Source organism: Acipenser ruthenus, chromosome 21, assembly GCF_902713425.1.
Source record: "Acipenser ruthenus chromosome 21, fAciRut3.2 maternal haplotype, whole genome shotgun sequence".
In the NCBI taxonomy this organism is placed as follows: domain Eukaryota; kingdom Metazoa; phylum Chordata; class Actinopteri; order Acipenseriformes; family Acipenseridae; genus Acipenser; species Acipenser ruthenus.
This window is the reverse complement of record NC_081209.1, coordinates 8,567,037-8,580,141: the sequence shown is the minus strand read 5'-3', so window position 1 is coordinate 8,580,141 and position 13,105 is coordinate 8,567,037. Positions and strand designations below refer to the sequence as shown.

The 13,105-nt window shown below is 43.4% G+C and overlaps 1 protein-coding gene across 1 annotated transcript in view; it reads right to left on the bottom strand.

The window, feature by feature from the left end:
* Positions 1-13,105, bottom strand: part of LOC117427723 (rasGAP-activating-like protein 1) — a 51,095-nt gene that overhangs the window by 11,804 nt on the left and 26,186 nt on the right. The window contains exons 11-15 of the mRNA XM_058994746.1: positions 10,873-10,937; positions 10,164-10,276; positions 9,645-9,837; positions 8,160-8,297; positions 5,708-5,852 (exon numbers count right to left, since the gene is read on the bottom strand). Of these exons, the coding sequence (XP_058850729.1) occupies positions 5,708-5,852; positions 8,160-8,297; positions 9,645-9,837; positions 10,164-10,276; positions 10,873-10,937 (654 nt within the window). The remainder of the gene's footprint in view (positions 1-5,707; positions 5,853-8,159; positions 8,298-9,644; positions 9,838-10,163; positions 10,277-10,872; positions 10,938-13,105) is intronic.

Sequence of the window (13,105 nt, the reverse complement as noted above, 5' to 3'; positions counted from 1 at the left end):
GAACATGCCCCACACCAGGGTATACCAGCAGAACACGCCCCACACCAGGGCATACCAGCAGAACACGCCCCACACCAGGGTATATCAGCAGAACATGCCCCACACCAGGGCATACCAGCAGAACACGCCCCACACCAGGGCATATCAGGAGAACACGCCCCACACCAGGGCATATCAGGAGAACACGCCCCACACCAGGGTATATCAGGAGAACACACCCCACACCAGGGCATATCAGGAGAACACGCCCCACACCAGGGTATATCAGGAGAACACGCCCCACACCAGGGTATATCAGGAGAACACGCCCCACACCAGGGCATATCAGGAGAACACGCCCCACACCAGGGTATATCAGGAGAACACGCCCCACACCAGGGTATATCAGGAGAACACACCCACACCAGGGCATATCAGGAGAACATGCCCCACACCAGGGTATATCAGGAGAACATGCCCCACACCAGGGTATATCAGGAGAACATGCCCCACACCAGGGTATATCAGGAGAACATGCCCCACACCAGGGTATATCAGGAGAACATGCCCCACACCAGGGTATATCAGGAGAACATGCCCCACACCAGGGTATATCAGGAGAACACACCCACACCAGGGCATATCAGGAGAACATGCCCCACACCAGGGTATATCAGGAGAACATGCCCCACACCAGGGTATATCAGGAGAACATGCCCCACACCAGGGTATATCAGGAGAACATGCCCCACACCAGGGTATATCAGGAGAACACGCCCCACACCAGGGCATATCAGGAGAACACACCCACACCAGGGTATATCAGGAGAACATGCCCCACACCAGGGTATATCAGGAGAACATGCCCCACACCAGGGCATATCAGGAGAACACACCCACACCAGGGCATATCAGGAGAACACGCCCCACACCAGGGCATATCAGGAGAACACACCCACACCAGGGTATATCAGGAGAACACACCCACACCAGGGTATATCAGGAGAACACACCCACACCAGGGCATATCAGGAGAACATGCCCCACACCAGGGTATATCAGGAGAACATGCCCCACACCAGGGTATATCAGGAGAACATGCCCCACACCAGGGTATATCAGGAGAACATGCCCCACACCAGGGCATATCAGGAGAACACACCCACACCAGGGTATATCAGGAGAACACACCCCACACCAGGGTATATCAGGAGAACACACCCACACCAGGGCATATCAGGAGAACATGCCCCACACCAGGGTATATCAGGAGAACATGCCCCACACCAGGGTATATCAGGAGAACATGCCCCACACCAGGGTATATCAGGAGAACATGCCCCACACCAGGGTATATCAGGAGAACACACCCCACACCAGGGTATATCAGGAGAACACACCCACACCAGGGTATATCAGGAGAACATGCCCCACACCAGGGTATATCAGGAGAACATGCCCCACACCAGGGTATAACAGGAGAACATGCCCCACACCAGGGTATATCAGGAGAACATGCCCCACACCAGGGTATATCAGGAGAACACGCCCCACACCAGGGTATATCAGGAGAACATGCCCCACACCAGGGTATATCAGGAGAACACACCCCACACCAGGGTATATCAGGAGAACACACCCACACCAGGGCATATCAGGAGAACACACCCACACCAGGGTATATCAGGAGAACACACCCACACCAGGGTATATCAGGAGAACACACCCACACCAGGGCATATCAGGAGAACATGCCCCACACCAGGGTATATCAGGAGAACATGCCCCACACCAGGGTATATCAGGAGAACATGCCCCACACCAGGGTATATCAGGAGAACATGCCCCACACCAGGGTATATCAGGAGAACATGCCCCACACCAGGGTATATCAGGAGAACACGCCCCACACCAGGGTATATCAGGAGAACATGCCCCACACCAGGGTATATCAGGAGAACACACCCACACCAGGGCATATCAGGAGAACACACCCACACCAGGGTATATCAGGAGAACACACCCCACACCAGGGCATATCAGGAGAACACGCCCCACACCAGGGTATATCAGGAGAACATGCCCCACACCAGGGTATATCAGGAGAACATGCCCCACACCAGGGTATATCAGGAGAACATGCCCCACACCAGGGTATATCAGGAGAACATGCCCCACACCAGGGTATATCAGGAGAACATGCCCCACACCAGGGCATATCAGGAGAACACACCCACACCAGGGCATATCAGGAGAACACGCCCCACACCAGGGCATATCAGGAGAACACACCCACACCAGGGTATATCAGGAGAACACACCCCACACCAGGGTATATCAGGAGAACACGCCCCACACCAGGGTATATCAGGAGAACATGCCCCACACCAGGGCATATCAGGAGAACATGCCCCACACCAGGGTATATCAGGAGAACATGCCCCACACCAGGGTATATCAGGAGAACATGCCCCACACCAGGGTATATCAGGAGAACACACCCCACACCAGGGTATATCAGGAGAACACACCCCACACCAGGGTATATCAGGAGAACACACCCACACCAGGGCATATCAGGAGAACACACCCCACACCAGGGTATATCAGGAGAACACACCCACACCAGGGTATATCAGGAGAACATGCCCCACACCAGGGTATATCAGGAGAACACGCCCCACACCAGTGAGATGAAAAAGCCAGTCGCATAGAAAGGTTCTAATAAAATAAAGTCACCAGACAGCGTATACTGAGGCTTCATTGGTGCTTTAAAAAGTCACCAGGATGTGACAACAAACAGGAAACGAAGAAGATATTTTCTACCCGTACCAAGTTTCTATTTCACACATCGAAAGTTAATTTTCTGCATCTCTTTACTGACAAGGTCAAACTAAAGTTCCCTATAATAAGAAGAGCCAATTGTTAAATACATCTTCCATTCACCTGCCTTACAGTAATAATTAGCATTGCAGATGGCAGCCGGGATTAGTATGAAATATTTAATAAAGACTCATTTCAACCTCTTGAACAGATTCCTTCCCAAACCAAATGGACACTCGATACAAGCCAGGGAAGAATAGACTATTATCTATGTTGTAAGCCTGCTAATTAATAGTCCTGAAGTCAATGCAAAAGTTGCCGCAGCTCCCTGAAATAAAGGTAGCAGCTACTTGCTTGTCATAAATATTTTACAGGCAGCCTTTGTTGGGCTCTGAATATTAACTTGGCTCTTGTCCCGTCACCAGAGTCCAAAGCAAGTGCTCATGCCAGACAGTCAGTTAACAAGCAATCCGATCCCAGTATTACTATGATTTGAAGATATGTGACTCCAAACAAAATGGATCAATGATTCTCACCAAACCGTCTCAGATTACTAGGAGTTTTGAAGCAGGAGGAACCCGAGTACAATCCCAAGCAGCAACACTCATGATTAGAAATAAAGAACCTGGAAATGGGTTTCTTGTACAATGAAAACTCTATATTAAGACAAGCGAAGGGAACAAAAAAAGGACTTTATAATGCATGGCCTTACTGTTTCTACTGTAATATCTTAATGAAAGAAAGTCTACAAAAGTGTCAGTCTATGTTTGAATAGATGACCCTTGAGTTAAATCTTTACATTTTCTCTTATTACTGATACGTGTGAACTGTCTTAATGTACTGTTCATAAAGCACCTGGTGTCTAAGTCTAGCAGCTTTTGGGATATGCAAACATCGTACAAAGTTACCGCTGCTGCAGCTTCAGGCACCGAACCATATCCTGTTCTGCAGGTCAATTTCACTCCAATGTTTTCCACGGCATTTTTCAACATTTGATTGGGTCTCGTACTCATTCTGCAAGCATTGTTGGATTTCAGAACTTCCCTTGTTTTAGTATATTATTGGAATGATGGTCAGGAGTTACATGCAGTCACAAGCAATGTATTTAACATCATTTAAATAATATACTTAATTGAGGGTAGATCTGAAAACCTGGGTGTAGGGCTAGTGTCAGTTTGAAGCCATGATAATGTGAGGGACATATGGCAGGGTTATTTATAAAAAAAAGACGTAATGTTCTGTAGCAGGGAGTGCACTCAGCCTTTGTGAAAACACGCTTATGAAGCAGGTGGTCTTTTCCTCTGGTGTTTTATTCTACCTGAGCAGTGCCAAATGTTTGATTAGAGACTCGCCTACTTACTGCGTTACTTTTAACCTGGCGGGTGGAGCTGTGAAATCAGTATTTGTTTAACTCTGGATCTGCAATTTGCTAAGCGCCTGGGGTATTGATTGCAAGACTCTTTATAAATGTCACTTACTGTTATCAGCAGTCAAAGTTGACACTGAACACTGGGGCATTTTTATATCTCAAACCAGGTTATAAAAGAAAGAGAGCATGGAAATAAACAGGTATGGAAACATGTTATAAGGTCAAACACAGAAAGCACCTGTAAAGAGAGTAACTGCAATTTAAGTGACTAGGCAGGTTAATATATAGCTATGGCCAAAAGTTTAGCATACCCAATGGAATTAACATTAAGTCTATTAAAACCTGTTACGTTAACATACTGAATTACATACCGCTTTGTAGTTTTCCATATACTTAAGGAAAAACTGACAAAAATTTAAAAATGTGACATTTCAAAATCTAACATGAATTGCTGTACTACTATTATGGCTTCCGGTAGACTTTTGTGATACAATTTTGTAGTTTCTTTGATTACATGATGTTAAATAAAAAGTTAAATTTGGCCTACTAGGTGCAGTAGTCTGGCCTATCGATATGATCAAGATCAATATGCAAGATTGCAAACATTATTAACGATTACAATTAACTGAGCTGTGATGTAAGGTTTTATTTGAGGTTTCTGATTTAATGTCTATAAATACAGATTTTAAAAGTCTTAGACTACAAAAATGAAACCTCAGAACACTTCCCCTTATTTTATATATATATATATTTTGTGTTCATTCCCATTTTTCACGGTGCAGTATATTGTTTTTGGTGTCAGCTTCCCTACATACTTTTATTATCTGCAGTTGGATATTTAAATCTCTCACGTCTTCACAGTGGGCTCTCATTAGCTAACTTGCACCATCAGTACAAGTTGAGACAGTTCTGCCAGCCCGCAATCCTAACTGGGGCTCACTGACAGAGTCTCAATTGAAATTAACCTGAAATCCATTTAAAACCCCGCCTCTTGTGTCCTTTGCTGGGTCACTCACTGGGTAACTTCCCATCAGTGTGGGGAGATCGGGTTCTGCCAGCCCGCAATCCTAACTGGGGCGGTATGGGTCCCAATAAAAATCAGTGCAGTGTGTTTGACTATGATTTGGGATTGGTCAGACAGAAGCAGCAGTGTGATCTGAGATGAAGCTGGCTGCGGTGTGTTTGACTATGATTTGGGATGGGTCAGACAGAAGCAGCAGTGTGATCTGAGATGAAGCTGGCTGCAGTGTGTTTCACTATGATTTGGGATGGGTCAGACAGAAGCAGCAGTGTGATCTGAGATGAAGCTGGCTGCAGTGTGTTTCACTATGATTTGGGATGGGTCAGACAGAAGCAGCAGCGTGATCTGAGATGAAGCTGGCTGCAGTGTGTTTCACTATGATTTGGGATGGGTCAGACAGAAGCAGCAGTGTGATGTGAGATGAAGCTGGCTGCAGTGTGTTTCACTATGATTTGGGATGGGTCAGACAGAAGCAGCAGTGTGATCTGAGATGAAGCTGGCTGCAGTGTGCTCACCATTCTCATTGTCGATGTCTATGAGCTTGTCCAGGAAGTCCTTCACACAGCTGACACTCTGAAGGATGAAGGGGTGCAGGGGAGCCATCCACTGCTCCTTCCCATGGCCCAGCTGCAGGCCCAGGTTCCCAATGCTCTGCACAGCCTGGGGGGAGGGACACACACACACATATTACTGCAGCTGGTTTGTTAAAGAAGCCATTAAAAGATGTGGGGCAACTTCACCCTTCAGGTGGACTGACCAAGCAAGTGCAACACTAACTGAGCATGGCTTGCAAACTGATTTCTATCATACATCTATACTTTATAACATGTGCTTCTTTCACAATTTGACATCTAATAAAGAGTTATTTTGTTAGCTGCACTTAGTTTGGAAGGTTTTAATCTCACAAGCCTGTGCTGAAAATTTACTTTATAGGTGTTTCTTTTCATATATTATTCCCACCAAAACCACAAAAACATAATCCTTTTGTTGTAAGATTTTTCATACATGAATTTCATTTGCTATCAGTAATTGCATTTAGAATAAAACCCCTTCTCATAGGATTATAGATATTAAAGCTTGGCTCATACAGCTGTTATCAGCCTAGTTCGCATTATGGATCAATTTGGATAAGCCAGAGTGTGCTGTAAATGAATGCTGTATCTATACCCGAGGGTTTGGAGGTACAAACTTAAAAATATCTATCTATCTATCTATCTATCTATCTATCTATCTATCTATCTATCTATCTATCTATATATATATATCTATATATATATATATATACAGCTCTGGGAAAAATTAAGAGACCACTGCAAAATTATAAGTTTCTCTGGTTTTACTATTTATAGGTATGTGTTTGGGTAAAATGAACATTTTTGTTTTATTCTATAAACTACTGACAACATTTCTCCCAAATTCCAAATAAAAATATTGCCATTTAGAGCATTTATTTGCTGAAGCACCCCCAGATGAGTCCAATTTTCAGCTGGTCGTCTAATGGTTAGATGGACACCTGGAGAGGCCTACAAGCCACAGTGTCTCGCACCCACTGTGAAATGTGGTGGAGGATCGGTGATGATCTGGGGGTGCTTCAGCAAGGCTGGAATCGGGCAGCTTTGGCATGAATCAAGCCAAGTACAAGGTTGTCCTGGAAGAACACTTGCTTCCTTCTGCTCTGACAATGTTCCCCAACTCTGAGGATTGGTTTTTCCAGCAGGACAATGCTCCATGCCACACAGCTTTCATGCGTCTTGGCATGCTCTACACCAGTCTTTCACATTGATGTTGTGTGACTTTATGCCACTCCTGGCGCAAAAATTCAAGCAGCTCGGCTTTGTTTGATGGCTTGTGACCATCCATCTTCCTTTTGATCACATTCCAGAGGTTTTCAATGGGGTTCAGGTCTGGACATTGGGCTGGCCATGACAGGGTCTTGATCTGGTGGTCCTCCATCCACACCTTGATTGACCTGGCTGTGTGGCATGGAGCATTGTCCTGCTGGAAAAACCAATCCTCAGAGTTGGGGAACATTGTCAGAGCAGAAGGAAGCAAGTGTTCTTCCAGGACAACCTTGTACTTGGCTTGATTCATGCCAAAGCTGCCCGATTCCAGCCTTGCTGAAGCACCCCCAGATCATCACCGATCCTCCACCACATTTCACAGTGGGTGCGAGACACTGTGGCTTGTAGGCCTCTCCAGGTGTCCGTCTAACCATTAGACGACCAGCTGAAAATTGGACTCATCTGGGGGTGCTTCAGCAAATAAATGCTCTAAATGACAATATTTTTATTTGGAATTTGGGAGAAATGTTGTCAGTAGTTTATAGAATAAAACAAAAATGTTCATTTTACCCAAACACATACCTATAAATAGTAAAACCAGAGAAACTTATAATTTTGCAGTGGTCTCTTAATTTTTTCCAGAGCTGTATATATATATATATATATATATATGTCTCCCTCCCCTCTCTATCCCTTCTGCATATCAAAGCAGAGCCCTTGATACATGTAACTCTCCAGACCCCTGAGAAAGGGACACAAGCCCATTGTCCTCCCCACACCTGGGCAGCCGCTGGCAGAGAGCATCACAGCCCATTTCCATTTCATATTCACCGGCCCTGCTTTGAAATAACACACTGGAGGAGGGGGGGCAGACAGCAACAGGAGAGCAACACAGTAAAAAAGTAGCCAGCTTCACTTGCAGTATTAATTGCTTTTTTTGTTCTTACTAATTTGTGTTTGCAATCATTCCGGGTTCTATTGACCAAGAGTTACATTTTATCTCTGTGTCTATATATTTACAGTAGATGGGGCTAGTAGGGTTGAAAGGTCATAGTGTCACATGATTTGAATAGAACCATTTCCCAGTTCCTTTGACGTGAAAGGGTGGGGCTGCATAACCCACTCTCGGCTGGTCCCTGCTGAAAGCTTACGTGACACTGAGAGGAATGGATTTCCACGCCCTCACCTTGGCCAGCAGCAGCAGCGTGCGGCTTGTGCGTGTGTCTGCGTGGTGGTCTCTCAGGTTGAACAGCTTCGGAGTCAGGATCGCAGGGGCAAAGAATCGCAGGAAGAAGAATCCACTGATGGCCAGGTACTTCACATCCTGCAGAGTGGGACAGGAGCAGAGGCGGGTCAGGGGGTTCCCAATATAAAACTTCAATGCAACTGGTAACTTTGAAAGTTGACAATCTGGTTCTAGCACTGTAGGAAGTTGATGTCTAATTGAATAGAGTTTTTTTTTTTTTTTTTTAGTAAACCTTTTGCGTAAACTCCTATTGCTTAGCAGTTTCGCCCGGTCCAGGTTTTAATACAAGCTTGATTAGCCACACTGTATAGGTAACAAGCTCAGATGTGTCATATTAAACTCACAGTAAAACCAGAAATGAATCAAACTGCTATGCAATGGAGTCTTATTTCCATCCCTGTAACACAAACTACAAAGATTATTGAAGTGTGATATATAAAGAAGGTGTACATGAAAAAACCTTAAAAACAAATGTGATCTATGCTATGATATATATAATGGTCACACTAATAATTGTGATTATGGTAGAAATTAGGTGTTTTGTTTTATTATTAATTTACTATAACAAATTATTATTATTTAAACTATTTAAAATTTGATATGACACATATTGTTATACCGGTCACACAAAAAAAACATGCATGCACAATTATTCACCATTAGCATGTTGTTTTTACAACCCCTGAATATTTTTTTTGGCCTCTCATTTTCCACCTTTCTCAGATCTGAAATAAGCAGGAAGCTCATCTCAAAACCAACACAGCGTGGAGACCAGTGAAACAGCCCCTGTGACCTGGGAGCGTGTGCCTGCAGTGAAATCCCTTCTTAGCAGCTCTGGAGGGCTACAGGGTTAATGGAAACACACCTCATTCCTATTCCTCTGTGAATGAGAATCTGTGGCATAGAGCTGCTTCCTCAAAGGGTCTGAGGAGATAATGGGGTCTTTTCATATGCTATTTAAGGTGTCCTGGTAGCATTGAGTGCCACTGCCTACTGCCTTCCTCTCCTGGTAGTGAGCACAATGCCGGGAGCTAATTACAGAGGCAGTGTCCCTCTTCACAAAGCAGGCACTATTGCTTTAAATGGTGCAGGAGTGAACTGCATCAAAAAAATCATTCGTAATATGTGACCATTTCCATCACATAAACCTATTTTAGGATTGGGGCTTGACATTTTCTGTGCTTATTTTTGGTTGCAGCTGGTCGGAAATAAAGAATAAATGGAAAGCTTCCACATTAATCAGCAAAGCCTCTGAAACCTGTTGCACAATTAGCAGATTGAAAGACACATTACTCTTTCAGGCAGTACATAAAACTAAACACAGAAACGTTCAGGCCCTAATCAACATGACCTATTGCATTCGGACATGCGGTGCTATGACATGCCCTGTAAAATTCTGTGTCCGTGTTCACCCCCTTCCTGCACCTCATTCTCTGCCTCAGGGAACTGCTCCTCCACTCTTTTGTGAAGCTGCTTGAAGGCCACTCTCATGACAGGGGGACACTGGAACACGGAGCCCACAATGGAGTCCATGATGTCGGACAGGTAGGCCTGTAGGAGCTCCAGGCTGCTCTCCCGCACCTCGGCCTCTGACGCCGAGCCCTTGAACGGGATGCGCCTGGGGAGGAACGCCACTAGGATTAGCACCCTGGTGTATCACCCTGATAGAAACCCAACAGAAAAATTCTGAAATGGCGTATAAAACTTGGCTTGATTTTCAGTTGTTAAAACTGTTTTTAATTTACTGGAAAGTTGTTGCAAAAGTCTGCTTCATTTCAGACTTACTGCAAATCTTCACCAGCATCTCAAATAATGTTAAACTCGCAGTTTCAGCATAGCATAACATAGCTGCAGCGATCTTTAGCACTGTATTTGTTATTTAGTATTTCTTTATAGAAACTGTAAGGATGATGAGAACGACACTAAGAAAAACGCCAGGGTTACCTGGTTCGATTCAGTTCAATCTTACACGGGTCCAGCTCAATGTATTTCTTCTCGTCGAAGATCCTGTTCACAATGGGCTTTAAGACTTCATGGAGGTACGGCATTCCCACTGCCTGCGCCCAAACAGCAAGAGTTCAGAACAGGAGTTCCTAGCTGGGGTTTTATATTTAGTAAGACAGAAGGTGGCAGTGCAGGAGAGCTGAGAATGGAGTGATCTGTTAGGGTGCATTCTTAAGGTGTAGGACAATGACAGTGCTGGAGAGCTGAGAATGACTTGTTCTCAGTATTGTGGTGCAGGAGAGCTGAGAATGGAGTGTTTAAACTGGTTCTCAGTATTGTGCAGGGCAATGGCAGTGCTGCAGAGCTGAGAATGGAGTGTTTAGACTGGTTCTCAGTATTGTGCAGGGCAATGGCAGTGCTGCAGAGCTGAGAATGGAGTGTTTAGACTGGTTCTCAGTATTGTGCAGGGCAATGACAGTGCTGCAGAGCTGAGAATGGAGTGTTTCAGTGCTCATTGTTAAGGGGGAAGGTTGGAGTGCTGAGAATGGAGGGTTAAGAGCAGTGCAGGGTAATAGTTCTGGTGAAATGTTAGTTATCCTAACTAATGTATTGTTCTTCTTTTTTAGAATACATTTCAGTCATCACATCCTGTTGACGGTGAAGTGTTTTCAGGTGCGCCCTGCCTGTACAAATGTAAACATGAACATACCTTCATAAACTGCTCCATGGCCTTTGACGCAAGGGAGTTGGATCTGAACAGAGTGTTGGGATCGGCTGGGAATAAGAGAAAAAATAATCTACACTTCAAAAGAACACAACATTTAGAAATATTGTTCACAATGTATAATAAGCATCCATCATGTTCAACTGAACTTAAATTGAATTTGTTTGAATATCATTTGTGACACATTTTCCTGATATCCTGATACCTGTAACCTGTTTCTCGGGGGGGTTAATAAGTTACAGGTATAAATACTGTTGAAAGACTGGACTCTTTATGTAGTGTATTTCTGTATTAATAAAAAGTCTTGGGCAATCTCAAATGTTCTTGCTGAGTGGAGGTAGGTATTCGGGTCATTTTGACCTCATCCCAGAAATCAATGTGGTATACAGTGATTGGCTTCCATGTTGCCACGGTAACTCAAGTTGAACCCATCCACACTATGTGTTTGCCTTCCCTGAGACGCACATACCATCACCTTGGAAACAGAGTATGGGAAGAAAACATTCGCCTCCCCCCCGCCCCCCCCAATTCAGCCACTTGTAACAAGGCCCAAAGCCACCATGTCCGCATTTACCTACTTATCCTATTGCCATAGCGACAGTAGTAAAGCACTCATAATTAAACTCTCAATTAAGGATGCTTATATTCCAAGGCAAGGAATATGTATCATTTTTAGTTTACGGCAAATGATTTGTTTTGTGCAGCTTATTAAAAAAGTGAGATTGCAGACACTAATGTTTTTTTTTGTTTGTGGTGGTTTTTTTTTTAGTTTTTTTATATATTGGCTGTTTTATTTTTTTGGTGCTTCCCTTCACAGCACAGCAAGCTAACAGCAGTGTGCTTTTAAGGTTCTTTTAAAAATACAACAGGGGAATCGGTAGCCTTTGTATAAGAAGGACATTCAAAATGCAGCAAAATGGATGTTGTGTTTGAAAATGACACAAGCCCAAATATAATGAAGCTGTGTCTTAGCGCAGTCCGGTTAAACCTTACATTATTACTTTTTATTTTTTTATTTCTTTGTTTTCAGTCAGCTATTTAACCTTATTTTATGTTACAGTCTTTTAGTAATAAATATTTTTAGCCGGCTCTTTTAAAAGGTTGGACTGCCGTGGTGTACTGAAATCATTTTTCTTAGCTCATACTACGTGCTAACAGCAGTATGGAGAGGCTTTGGTTATTCTGGAGTTAAATAGCTGACATTTAACAACTTATAACAAGTCTACAGTAACACGCAGGCTTTTTCTCAAGCAGAATGCTATTTAATCAGAGCCCCATAGTGTTGCTATGGAAACACTCATCTACGCACTAAACTTTCCATCTGCAAGATAGATGGGAAGAAAATATATATTTAATCTAATTGTGTTTAAATTGTATGAACTCCTGCGTGGGTATTGGTAAATATATTATCAAGAGCAGTACTGCGTCTACTCCCAAACCAGACTGTGTTACCGGTAGAGTTGACAGAATCAAAATGATTCTGTACCGAACCACCAAATACATATTATATACATTATGCTGGGGGCTAGATGGGAACAGTCCATTTTATAAGTTACTGTATCAATAACCAAACTACTATAAATATCTGTATATATTGTCAAGAAACATACACTTATTTTTAACAATTAAAGACAAACAGAAAAACAATTTGCAGCCATTTAAAGTGTAGGTTCCCTTATGCAAGTTTACCATAATGTAATAAAGCATAGTAAAAGCATGGTAAAGCATAGGCAGGCATTGTAAAATAAATAGTGAGGTATGGGAAAGCCTATCAATAAACACGGCAAACCTGGGTAAACTATGGTAAATGCACAGTATTAGCATGAGAAATGCATGGAAAAAATGTCTAGAAGGGTTGGTACAGGTATCACAGTTATCTTAACTAACGTGTTCTTCTTTCAGAATCACTTTGTATATTATCTCATAGATCTCTTATAAACATGTCTTATAGCTGGTACAGCTGGAGCTGTATGGTACATGTCAGAAATACCACACTGGTCGAAGGCTGTACTAGTGAGGGAGACAGGCTGCTGAGATACACACACCCAGCACTAAAGTTACAGCAATTACGAGACAAGTGTTTTAAAAGTACCGGTATCTTTTAAAAAGTCCATTTGTGCTTTGAAATATTTAAAAGAAAGACAACGTTATGTTCGAACAGGTGAAGATGAGTGTCAGATCTAAGTAGCGGTACTTGCGTCAGTTTCATTGAAATGGT